The sequence below is a fragment of the Fundulus heteroclitus genome, unplaced genomic scaffold, assembly GCF_011125445.2.
Source record: "Fundulus heteroclitus isolate FHET01 unplaced genomic scaffold, MU-UCD_Fhet_4.1 scaffold_454, whole genome shotgun sequence".
Lineage (NCBI taxonomy): Eukaryota > Metazoa > Chordata > Actinopteri > Cyprinodontiformes > Fundulidae > Fundulus > Fundulus heteroclitus.
Genome location: NW_023396873.1, coordinates 71,717 through 84,919, shown reverse-complemented (window position 1 = coordinate 84,919; position 13,203 = coordinate 71,717). Strand labels below are relative to the sequence as shown.

At 42.2% G+C, this 13,203-nt stretch overlaps 2 protein-coding genes across 2 annotated transcripts; one reads left to right on the top strand and one right to left on the bottom strand.

Annotated features, from left to right (window-relative positions):
• The first annotated feature begins 74 nt into the window (after positions 1 to 74).
• arl6ip5b (ADP-ribosylation factor-like 6 interacting protein 5b) lies at positions 75 to 7,341 on the top strand. The gene is made up of 3 exons (XM_012865938.3): positions 75 to 367; positions 821 to 1,038; positions 5,779 to 7,341. Exons 1-3 carry the CDS (start codon positions 186 to 188, stop codon positions 5,952 to 5,954), a joined length of 576 nt encoding a protein of 191 aa, XP_012721392.2. The 5' UTR covers positions 75 to 185; the 3' UTR covers positions 5,955 to 7,341.
• Positions 7,342 to 8,631: 1,290 nt separating this feature from the next.
• Positions 8,632 to 12,094, bottom strand: LOC118560583 (leiomodin-3-like). Its single transcript, XM_036131730.1, has 3 exons — positions 11,582 to 12,094; positions 9,883 to 11,460; positions 8,632 to 8,895 (listed from the first exon to the last, which is right to left on the bottom strand). Exons 1-3 carry the CDS (start codon positions 11,867 to 11,869, stop codon positions 8,848 to 8,850), a joined length of 1,914 nt encoding a protein of 637 aa, XP_035987623.1. The 5' UTR covers positions 11,870 to 12,094; the 3' UTR covers positions 8,632 to 8,847.
• Between the last annotated feature and the right edge of the window lie 1,109 nt (positions 12,095 to 13,203).

Genomic DNA, 13,203 nt, shown 5'->3' with positions numbered 1-13,203 from the left:
TGCGCATTTTACTGCACAGGTTGACCCCATCTAACGCTTCGGCCCGACTAACCTCGCGAGAGTTGCCTGACGTCAGTCCGCTGCGTGAAGAGAGAGAGCGGAGATCAGCTGACTTGTCAAACACATTACGCAGTGTTTGTTTGGTTTTTTATTTATTTATTTATACCGCACGTTGAACTGGAGTCATGGCAGCCAAAATGGAGCTTGCTCCTCTCAGACCGTGGGGGGACTTCTTCCCCGGAGCGGACCGGTTCTCTAAACCCGAGTTCGGAGATTTGTCCAAGTGGAACAACAGAGTGATCAGCAATTTGATGTACTACCAGACCAACTATTTTGTGGCGGCCTTGGTGGTTTTCCTCGTTGTTGGGTGAGTCCTAGCTGCAGTCTAAAGCTAGCAGATAGCATCTGTCACTTTGCCACACACACACCCATCCGGAGTATGCAGCCTAGTCTTTGTACGGTAATGTTTAGATAATCTTCTCCATATAAAAATGAGATGTAAACTTTTTTGTAAACGTGACCTCGTTACCATTTTTACTGTCGTGTCTCATTGTGTAAATTACAACTTGCAGGTGATCGTGTGGGTTATGTGGTATTTAAAGGGTCAAATCTGGCTTTTTTTTTTTCTTCTAATAATCTGCTTTGGTAAAAAAGTAACATAGTGGAAACTATGAGGCTTTAGTTTTTACAGCAGACCCGTAAGTGGAAAAATGTCTGCCATAGCCACACTGTGACTGTGATGTGTGCAAAAAAATAAACTGAAAAAGGAGCTACGCCTTGGCATGTGTGGTGTTGTAATTTGTGCACGTTTCCATTTCAGGTTCCTGAATCCCTTCGGCATGTTCCTGGGTGGTGCTGTGGTGTGTGCAGTCTTCGCTGGCTCTGTGTGGGCCGGTGAAAACAAGGCCACAATCAAGAACTTCAAGAGGAAGAACCCCACTCTGTTCGTGATCGCCGTCATGGTCACCAGTTACTTTGTGTTGTCTCTGTGCGGAGGTGTCATGGTCTTCATCTTTGGCATCACGTTCCCCTTGCTGTGTGAGTCTCGCTGTGTTGTATGAACTTTTACCAGCTTCCAGAATCTGAAGGGGGAGAAAACTGAGTCTTCTTAGTTTAGGAGGATTTTAAATCCTTCAGAGTTGTATTTGTTGTTATCACTTTGATTGGGCAACCTATCGACATAATGTTGTGCATTGCTGCTCCATGCTTTAAGATGATGATCTTATCGCGTAGAGCGAGACAAATAAGGCTGGTTGGAAGTCCGTCCGTCCGTCCGTCCGTTGTCTTCCGCTTATCCGGGGTCGGGTCGCGGGGGTAGCAGCTTCAGTAGGGAGGCCCAGACGTCCCTCTCCCCAGCCACTTGGGCCAGCTCCTCAGGAGGAATCCCAAGGCGTTCCCAGGCCAGCCGGGAGACATAGTCCCTCCAGCGTGTCCTGGGTCTTCCCCTGGGTCTCCTCCCGGTGGGACGTGCCCGGAACACCTCTCCAGGGAGGCGTCCAGGAGGCATCCTGACCAGATGCCCGAGCCACCTCAACTGGCTCCTCTCGACGTGGAGGAGCAGCGGCTCTACTCTGAGTCCTCCCCGGATGACTGAGCTCCTCACCCTATCTCTAAGGGAGAGCCCAGACACACTACGGAGAAAACTCATTTCAGCCGCTTGTATCCGGGATCTCGTTCTTTCGGTCACGACCCAAAGCTCGTGACCATAGATGAGGGTAGGAACGTAGATCGACCGGTAAATCGAGAGCTTCGCCTTTTGGCTCAGCTCTCTCTTCACCACAACGGATCGGTACAGCGCCCGCTTCACAGCAGACGCTGCACCAATCCGCCTGTCGATCTCCCGCTCCATCTTCCCCTCATTCGTGAACAAGACCCCAAGATACTTGAACTCCTCCACTAGGGGCAGGACATCCTCCCCAACCCGGAGAAGGCACTCTACCCTTTTCCGGTTCAAGACCATGGTCTCGGATTTGGAGGCACTGATTTTCATCCCGGCCGCTTCGCACTCGGCTGCGAACCGCTCCAGTGAGAGCTGTAGATCACGCCCTGATGAAGCCAATAGGACCACGTCATCCGCGAATAGCAGAGACGCAATCCCAAGGCCACCAAAGCGGATCCCCTCAACACCTTGGCTGCGCCTAGAAATTCTGTCCATAAAAGTTATGAACAGAATCGGTGACAAAGGGCAGCCTTGGCGGAGTCCAACTCTCACCGGAAACGAGTCCGACTTACTGCCGGCAATGCGGACCAGACTCTGACACCGGTCGTACAGAGACCTGACAGCCCTTATTAAAGGGTCCGGTACTCCATACTCCCGGAGTACCCCCCACAGGATCCCCCGGGGGACACGGTCGAATGCCTTCTCCAGATCCACAAAGCACATGTAGACTGGTTGGGCAAACTCCCATGCCCCCTCAAGAATCCTGCTGAGGGTGTAGAGCTGGTCCAGTGTTCCACGGCCAGGACGAAAACCACACTGCTCTTCCTGAATCCGAGATTCGACTATCCGACGGACCCTCCTTTCCAGAACCCCTGAATAGACCTTACCAGGGAGGCTTAAGAGTGTGATTCCTCTGTAGTTGGAACACACCCTCCGGTCCCCCTTTTTAAATAGGGGGACCACCACCCCAGTCTGCCAATCCAGGGGAACTGCCCCCGATGTCCACGCAATGTTGCAGAGCCGCGTTAACCAACACAGCCCCACAACATCCAGAGCCTTAAGGTACTCAGGGCGAATCTCATCCACCCCCGGAGCCTTGCCACCGAGGAGCTTTTTAACAACCTCGGCAACCTCAGCACCAGAGATGGGAGAACCCGACCCAGAGTCCTCAGGCTCTGCTTCCTCAATGGAAGACGTGTTGGTGGGATTAAGGAGGTCTTCGAAGTATTCCGCCCACCGACGCACGACGTCCCGAGTCGAGGTCAGCAGCACACCACCCCCCACTGTAAACAGTGTTGGTACTGCACTGCTTCCCCCTCCTGAGACGCCGGATGGTGGACCAGAATCGCTTCGAAGCCGTACGGAAGTCTTTCTCCATGGCCTCTCCGAACTCTTCCCACGCCCGAGTTTTTGCCTCGGCGACCAGCCGAGCCGCCTGCCGCTTCGACTGCCGGTACACATCAGCTGCTTCCGGAGTCCCACAGGCCAAAAAAGCCCGGTAGGACTCCTTCTTCAGCTTGACGGCTTCCCTCACCGCTGGTGTCCACCAGCGGGTTCGAGGGTTGCCGCCACGACATGCACCGACAACCTTGCGGCCACAGCTCCGACTAGCCGCCTCAGCAATAGAGGCGTGGAACATGGTCCATTCAGACTCAATGTCCCCCGCCTCCCTCGGGACGTGTTTAAAGTTCTCCCGGAGGTGGGAGTTAAAGCTCCGCCTCACAGGGGACTCCGCCAGACGTTCCCAGCAAACCCTCACAGTGCGTTTGGGCCTGCCCGGTCGGACCGGCTTCCTCCCCCGCCATCGGAGCCAACTCACCACCAGGTAGTGGTCGGTGGAGAGCTCCGCCCCTCTCTTCACCCGAGTGTCCAAGTTCCTGGTTGGAAGTATTTCTGATCAAAAAAAGAAAGGAAAAACAGTCACAGTGTTTAAATTAAAGGGCCAGCCATCACTCTTAATACCCCAGCTTTAAAAACTTTTACTTTACTTTAAGTCTGTGATTCCAAATAAGAAGAAAGCAATAAATAAATAAATGTTATAGATATCATTATTGTATCGCTACTTTCCAAACATTTCATTATTTTGGCAGCAGTCGGAAGAACAATTGTTGCTTTTCTCTTTTTTAATAAAATAAATAGGATCCTGATTTAATTATATGCTTTAAATATTTGTGTAATTATTATGATACCTTGAGACTGTGGTATATTTACTCAAGATTATGATGCAGAAAGAAGTTCACATAGATCTTTTAGATCAAGGGAATGCCAAAAATGATTATCTCATTATCCAAACATATTTCTTTGTTAGACTTTAGACTTAGACTTAGACAACTTTATTTGTCATTTTGTATGCACAGAGTGAGTACAGAATGAAATTTCGTTGCATACAGCTTTGTAAATTGCAGTAAAAGTTAGATTACAGTTTTAGGTGCAGCAGAGATTTAAAAGTAAACATAGATTTAAAATACACTATAAAAACAATTGAAATGTAAACAATGCAGGAGAAGGTCACAGTATACAAACCATTGAATGTGCAGAATTGGATTGTGCAAGGGCATTTGTGCAGTATACTGCAGTGCTGTATATAGTATACTGTAAGATTGTATTCAAAACAATACATGTTTTTGCAGCTGAGTTCAAAACATTTTAGACGAACCTCTGCAGTTTAGCAGAACAAATATACCATTTTCTGCAGCATAGGTTTTGTGCTTGCAAAAATCAAGACTTTAAAAGCTTTCTGGAGCTCCTGAAGTGTTTTCACTGTCTTAGTTACATTGCAATCAGGACATTTGCTGATTTGTTAAAGACATGAGTATCAGCCTTTCCCAAATGTTTGTCTTTTAGGAGAGGCCTGAGTAAGCATGGGCCCGTATGAGGTTCTCACAAGGTTACAACATTGAGTAAAAATACCACAGTTTCACAGTATTTACATAAACATATAAAACAAAAATATGATATAGTTACTGTTTTTTTCAAATTAAAAAAGCCATATTTGTCCCTACTGCTGCTAACATAATTGAACCTTTTTGATTATTCAAGCTATAATAATGTTATCTATAACATATGTTCATTATTTTCATTTTGACTCACACCTTTTGCTGTTCTCCTCTTTATTGAGTAGTGCCACAAGTATAACAAGCTAATATGAGCTGCTGTATTAGACGGATGACCTGCTCGGGTAGAGTCTGTAGTCAGCTACTTAACAGACATGCCACTTGTAGCTCGCCAAGCGTTGTTTTAAAATTGTGTTACATTACTTAGTGATTGGAGGGGTTTCTTTTGTTTCCACACACATGCTTTGTTTTTCTTTTCTTTTGTTTTTTCGCAAACAGAAACAGTACCAGACAGCTGAATTAGTAATTTATGTAAGCAAAGGAAAACTGTATGTGGCTTATTTTGGTTTGTTGGCTGGCTTTGCATAGAAACAGGTGGGGGAGTGGCAGTGCTATGTTAATCTAATGTTCCATACAGCCAAAAACATCTTCTGTGGCATCTAAAAACTATAGGAACAATATGATCGATGACATTTTAATGGTATTGAAACATAACTTTTTTAAAAACCTTTCTTTATCCCATACAGGTAACTGGCCCCTGCCTAGGCCTTTCATTTCCTATTTGTCGTATATTCTTCATTTATTTTAGCCCAGATCCTAAAATCTGCTGCCATGGCCAGGCATAAGGACAAAAGAAAGCTCAACAAGGTGTGCTGCAGACCTTTGAACTGTCTCTACCGCCTGAGGCATGTAGTGGCCCCCAGCAGATGGATTTTAGCAGAGTTCACCGTTAGAGCAAATGTAGCAGCTCTACTGCTCTGGCAAGCAGACAAAGCTGTTTGATTACATCCCAAGAGACCCACCCAATGCCTGTGTTGACAGGTTGCTAGGGCTTGTTGGTTTGGACTGAACCGCATTTAATGCCTGATGTCATGCATTCAGTATCTGACTGTCATGGAAATAAAAACATGTGCCTATACACTCACCTACTGCTCTGAATAATGCAAACAAGCGGTTGATTTTTTTTTTCATTGCAAGCTATTTACACATATGGCATTTAAATGTATTCTTTTTTTTATTATTATTATTACCATAAAAATACCTTGTTCCTTGTTTTTGTTATAGTGATGCTGATTCATGCATCTCTGAGACTGCGCAACATGAAGAACAGGCTGGAGAACAAGATGGAAGGCGTTGGGCTGAAGAAGACCCCGATGGGCATGATCATGGATCTTCTCGACCAGCAGGAGGAGAAGATAAACAAGATTCAGGATTTTATTGAAAGTAAACTGAAGGAGTAATCCTCGAGCTAGCTGAGTGCCAAAGAGAGCGAGCTTAATACAGAAGGGTTTGAAATGGTTACAGCATCTTCCTGGTGTGTCAATATTTTCAGTCCCTGCACATGTAAAATTACTGATATTTGCATTCCCACTTTTTACCCATTTTAGTTTTAGATCCCGTGTATTCATGTTAACTCTCACAATATAGTGTACAGATGATCACTGCTGTGTTGGCAGGAAGTTGAGAGGCAATGTGCCCTACATAAGGGGAGATAATTCCTAAGTGCAAACGTGTCCAAAATCAACTAATTTCAGATAGTGATACTTGCTTTGTTATAGATCATGACTGAGTATTTATTTCAGCTGAATTATGTCAATTATTTCTACTAAATAAGTAAAAAGATGCAAAAATGTGTTATGTAAACAAAAACAAAGAAGGAAAGAAACCAAAACATTTATGTTTGCTACCTCAGAATGAGCACATTTATCCGTCACATCACTTAATAAACCCATATTAAACAAATAACCAAGGCCCAGGAGAGTGTAAACACCCCTCTGAAAAAGCCAGGTTTTTATAACTAAAGAACTGTTGTACATAATGTTTAACCATTATCCAATTTTCATTTAACAAATATCCTTTTAAATTTCAACTGTAAAACAAACAAATCTGGGTAAAATATATTGAAAAAATTTAAAAAAGCTGTAATAGCACGGTGACATAAGTATGCACACCGTTAGTTTAATCCATTAATTAAATTGTCGGGTACACGTCTAGCATTATTTGTTGTAAATCTGATTAACCAGAAATAAAGATCAGCTGTCCTTTTTGGATTTTCCTGCCTTTCGTTCCTGTGCTTCTTAAGAAGTTGCAAGTGATTTAAATTATGTCATTAAATAGGCGTATCTTCTAGGAAAGGAGCACAAACAGAGGTTCACGTTATAACATTTACCAAGCGTCTGGGCAGACAGTCATCAATAATTGAGGAAAATATGGGGAAGGAATGACTTTACAGACATTGAATGTTATTTCCAGAATGATCAAAAAATGCAAAATGGCAACCGGTCAGGGAGTTTGTCAGGAAGTTGAGATTAACACTGAAGGAGCGGCAGGATGTTCTGTCAAGTACTGTTTTTGTGACAACAATCTCTTGTATTCTCCGAATGTCCGGTTCTAAAGTGTAGGGTTGCAAAACACAGTCGCTGAAGTATTCTGCTGCATCTCTTTTTTTTTTTTTTTTGCACAATCATTGAAGCTCCGGACCCAGCTGAAATATCCCTTTGCTTTGTGGGAGAGTAGATAGGGTATGATGAACCCAAACATCTGATTCCCAATTCCCAATCACCCCCCCTCAAGAGTTGTCTGTTACTAATTTGATTTAATCATTAAAAGTCAAACTGTTGAAAGGATTCATCATGGTCTAATTTTTTTTTCCTTCATCAAGCTTTGCAATTTTAACATAATTGTGTACACTTTTGAGAGTCGCTGATTATACCCAGTTAACTGTTGTTTGAACGGCAATCTTGTTTGTAGGAGCTGTACAATTACTGATCTGAGACCAGTTTGTTGCTTTGGTAAATATGTTTTTATTGCCTGACCAATTTCACAGGAGTGTTGACTTTTTTTTTTTTTCCCTGTTGTTAGTCGTTTACACATACACGTCCTAGCCAAACTGTCTGGCCTGAGTATATACCCTCCAATCGCAGCTATGCAATACTGAAAAACGAATGCCGAGTGCATCATTAATGTATGACTATAAAGTCTGTGTGTACAAGCCTGTTTATTCCAGTGTTACATTTTTTTTTTTTATAACAGCATGCAGAAATCTTAAAATGGCAGCAACACCTGAGCGAACACATGGCTGAAGACACCTTGTTGCTTTTTTCCTGTTGGGTCAAATTAAGCCTGTCACCTGTATACGTATGTATCATATACTGCTTGTTCTGACAATTATCCGCAATTGTTTTGTTGTTTACAAATGCACTCCGACTGAAGGCTATGCATGCTACGTTTACAGACGGCCTATACAAGAGATTTGGTTAGGTGTGTTATAAATGCACACAATGTAAAATTTCTATCTGACTTTTTCATTATTTAAAAAAAAAATAAATAAATTTACTGGCACCTGAAAATGACACATGTTTGTCTTCTGTAAGTTTAACCTAATTTGCACAGTCATGGTGTGAATATAGAGATAAAAGATTTTGGTCTTGGTTCTTACATTTTCTGTATATAAAAGGAAATCATAACTAAAATAAACAAGGGTCTCGTTTAGAGAATAGTTTAAAAGTTTACTCTTTGAAAGAAATTAGCTTTTAACTAAGAGTCTGTCTTTACAGCTGAAACTGATTTCTATTTTCATTTATAGTCAGTATCAGAGTTAAATCTAAGTAAAGATTCTTCCTGGAGATGCACATGGGTCCCCTTAGATAGCACTCATACTATACACTGGAAATACATTTTAACAAAAGAATGACAAAAAGCATCTTCAGATAGAAGAAGTTTATTATCACAGTGCAAATGTATTACGTTTGTTTTTCACAATGTAAGAAACACACTTTGCAGATTATTACACTCCACAAAATGAATCAACCTTTTTGTGTATGACCTCAGACACAATCCTTTCAGGGAACAATTTTTATTTTTAAGAAAGTAAAACACGCTGAAAGGATAAATGAGTTTTCTGTGTTTTAAAACATGCCATGGTTTTTATTATGAATCTTAAGAACTAAAGCATTTAAGTGAAAAATCACCGTTGGGAAACGAAAACAAGCTTTTTTCCTTCTTGTGTTAAGATTATATTGTATACTGTAGCTCAAGCATTAGGACTGTGCATGAAGTATGCCACAAACATAAATTAATATCAGTAAAATAGACATAGGCCAACACTACAGTAAGAACGTAGCTGAAGTTGAGTCAGAAGAGACTCGTTTCACTTGATTCCAGGACTTTTGGGAGTGGCACCTGCAAGCAACAACACAAAAAAAGAACAAAATGTCCACTTTATTTTGTGTAACTGATTTTTTTCATGAGGAAATTTTCTGAAGAAAGTTTTTGTGAAGCTATGATCAGTAACATTTCAGTAATGTGTAGACACTCATATTGCTGTGAATTTGGACAAAGTGAACAAATCCTCATAGTGGTGGAAGGCTAACAGCTAACCAGATAGAGTTCATCATTTTAGTTCATTTTTAATGCATACAACTCAAACTGACAATGATCCTGCCACTGGGGGCACAAAGCTATATCAACCGATATTAAAAGTGTAATCCTTCTCAATAGACCGTAGGTAGCTTTGTCAGTTTTATAAGCCGAATAATGCTTGTGTCACTAAATCACACTGCCTGAGGTTGCTGGTTATATCAGTCCACCTGATTTCCTGAGGGAGGATTTCCAGACATGGAACAGCGCAGGACCGAACCGTGGCCTTACTCAAAATCTAAAAGTTTGCTCCACTGCTGGTGGACCTAGAGCCGAGTTTACGAGTTGCAGCAAATGAGGCGTTTTTTCTGGAGTAGGTAGCATTAACAAACACAACTTTGTATAGCAGCAAACGTCTCTTGCAAAACTCAATGTTTCTTATCAGCTTGTATAGCATTGTATGCCATGAATGTGAACATTTTCAGTTTGAACTGTCTTAAATTGCTAAGATCAACCACAATGGGACCCTTGTCAGATTAGCTGTAAACTTTCCACTGCTCTGAAGATTTCTACACTTTTCAACAAACTCACCTCACTGTTTAATGCAGGCAAGGAAAGTATCACTGATATTAACTTCACACAACCTCACTTCAAGTAATATAAACCTTGGTAACTGGATCTGATTATCTTCTGAAGTGCCTACAAAGAAACTGGATTGACAAACTTGAAAACCTATGTTGACATATAACTATCACTATAACATGCTCTTCCTATTGGCTTTGTCTATAGTAATGTGTCTCGGGTACTCACGGATTTGAGATATGCCACGTTGCTCTTTTTGATCTCATCCAGGAGCTGATCACGAGGCGTGAGATCAACCTTTGGAGGTACTCGTCTGCGAGGGATGGGTTTCAAGGTCTTTATCACATCGTTCAGGTTGGCCTTTTCCTCCACCGACTGTCTAGCTGCTTTATCTTTTACTTTGGGAGTCTTTCTCAATTGGAAACTCGGTTTCTCCGACCTCCTGTCTTCCCTCGGGTCCAGGTCCAGGAAGGGATCACGTTTCTTGGGGGTTCTCTTCAACTGAATGTCTTTTAATGGGCTTGATGGTTCTGCACTGGACTGTTTGGGAATGCTGTTGCGTTTTAGATTCTTCTTTGGCTCTGGCTGCTCGCTCTGACACTGTGTTTGAGCTATGTTGTTCTGCTCTGGCATGGTCGGGACAAGTCCATGCTGCTGTAAGAGCTCGAGTGGGGGTATGTATCCCAACATCTCGAGTAGACCAGGAGGCAGATTGAGACTGTTTTCATACATTTGCATCATTTCTCTCTGCTCTTTGACCTGCTGCTGCCTCTGATCCTCCTTCCTCAGCTGCCTCTGACGGTCGAGATTCCTGGTTAAGATGTTGGTCACCACCATCCTGGGCCCCGCCTGCTCAAAGTGGTAGCCTATCTTCAGGAGGGTGTTGTTTGCCTTGAGCAGACGAGAGATCTCCATCTCCGCATGGTGACCCAACATGTGCCTCTGGTTGTGAAAGCGAAGCTCCGTGAGAGTCTCGTTGAACTGGAGGCAGCGTATAATGGCAACGATGCCCTTCCCAGTAATAAAGTTGGACTCGATATTCAAAGTCGTAATGCTGCGATTTTCTCTTAACATATTAGCCAGGCTGAAGGCAATATTTTCATCTGCGCCCGTGTTCGCAATGCTGAATGTTTTGACGTGCTTGTTCTTTTTCAGGGCATTCACGTAGTCCACGAGCATCTCCTTAGGAATGTTTTCTATGTTGTTGAGGTTGACCTCAGTCACAGACGGATTGTTGTTACGGATTTTGTCAAGAGTGGACTCCAAGTTTGTCTCATTTCCTGAAGGTCTTGATGTCATTTTGATATTATTAAGAGCCAACTTTGGGATTTTTAGCTTGTTCACTTTTATTGGTTCTTTTTTGGGGAAGTTATAATTGGCTTCACTTGTGTCTGGTACTTCTGCAGTCTCTCTGGGAACCAAGCAATCTTCATTTGCATGTTCCTCTTTATCCTGATGGTTTTCTGAGGTTACTTTGGAGTCTGGAGCAGACTGGCTTTCCACCATGGTATTTCCAGCCGTTTTTTCTATGTTATCAGGGGGCTCTACTTTTTTATCTGTGTTCTCAGGTTTGAGTTTCAATACCACTTCCTCAGAGGTTTCATTTTCAACATCAACCACTTTGTCCCTTTCAGTCTCCCCTTCATCTTCTTCAATTATTTCCTCAATTATCTCCTCAATGATTTCAACGCCATCTGGATAGTCAGCACCGTCTTCCTCAATGATTTCTTCTATCACTTCATACACTTCATATTTAACATCTGAATTTTCCTTTTCTTTTTTTCCAGCTTCCTCCTGTAAGATCTTCTAAAAGTGACACAACAGGATATTAAGATTAGAGCTGCAATATTATTGCCCCTCATTGACTGACATTTTACAAGATAACCTAAAGTAGCCTGCATAAACCTCTTAGGGTGTGAGCTCTTACCTCACTAGGCAATAGGGTAGCAGGGACTCTTTCTTCTTCAAGCATACGTTTGGACTCTTTCTCCCAGTAGAGGTAATCAACTAGAGACCTGTGATCGAACGTTCCTGTTGGAGTTTTCTCCGTCTGGTCCCTCTGTCTCTGTCCCACAGGTACGTTTTCATCTGGGGCAATGATAACGTCCATTTCACTCTGGAGCTCATTGAGCTCCTCAGGTGAGAGCATTGCCAGGATCGCATCTTCATCAATCTCTTCCTCGCTGAGATCCTCCCTGTCTCTGTTGTCAGACATACCTTAAATGTATTGTTTCTCTCCGTAGCTGATATTGAGACGACAGGTAAGTTGTATTCTGTCCAGGATCGAGCACAGAGCAAAGTGGGAAGCGTCTGACTTTAACTCCAGCCTGAGACACTTTGCCTCATGTGTTGTCTAAATTTAAATGCTGTGAACTGCGTGGAAGATATTTAAAGTTGAAGCAGGGGAGAGACACGCTAACATTCTACCCAGCTGGCTCGGTCATCAGGATCTTTTGGGATGACAGCTGCTTCAAGTAAAAGGAAAGAGGAGAACTGACAGCAGCAGGTGGTCCATTTACACAGGCCCATTTGGATGGCACTGGGGGAAGACTCCACAGCAAACAAGCCCTCTTGGAACGCTCTTGAAGGTATAACCTTTGGAGTGCTACGTAACAAATTATGCACCAGAGAAGATTGTTTGTTGTTTGCTTTTCTTCTCACTTTATTTAGTTTGAAGGTCAAAACAAATCTGAGTGGAAATTCTTTTTCCAGAGTTGAACTATTTCCTGTATTAAAATTGGGAAAAAAAATCGTAATAAAAAATAAAAATCTTTACATTTTGCACTTTGCAGTTTTCTTTTTTTGCCAGAAGAGATTAAAATGTATGTAAATTCAACTTGTGGATTTTAGCTTATTTTATGATTAAGGCTTCCATAAGCTTTACTGGGGAATTTGTGTTTCTATTAAAGTATTGATCTAGAATAAGATTGCATCAAGTGGCACTACAAATACAGTTGAGTCAAACGATAATGTAAGCTGTGGTAGGTATTAGAAGAGCTGGAGAGCGATGTATTTCAGTCTATTTTCACTTCCTAGTTATCTTACAGAAATAAAGACTATTGAATAAGTAAATTGTGTTAATCTGTCTGCATTTTTGCAATACAGATTAATTACCTGATTTTGTTTAACTATCAGAATTGGTTTGTTTTAGTCTTTTCTCATCTTCTTTAGGCCTTTGGATTATGTTTTTACTTGAAACGATTTTATTCATGTTGCCATCTTGACCAACGCTCCTTGGAAGTAGAAATGCTGCCTCTCAGTGGGACCACCAGGCTAAATAAAGGCTTAATTACACACACAACTGCCTAATAGCTTTCTGCAATTGGGGCAGCGAGAAACGATTGTATAATAGCAGTTATTTAAAAGGTAATGACAAGTCAAACATTAACAAAGTTGTAAGGCCCATATAGTCATGCATGTGTGAGCCTCAAAATTTAAAATTTGTTTTTGTTTTGTCTTTTACTCCATGTGCTAAAACCCAACTCATTTGTGTTTTTAACAGACACTAAAACTGATAGTGTATAGAACATTGGAGACAAACAACATGAC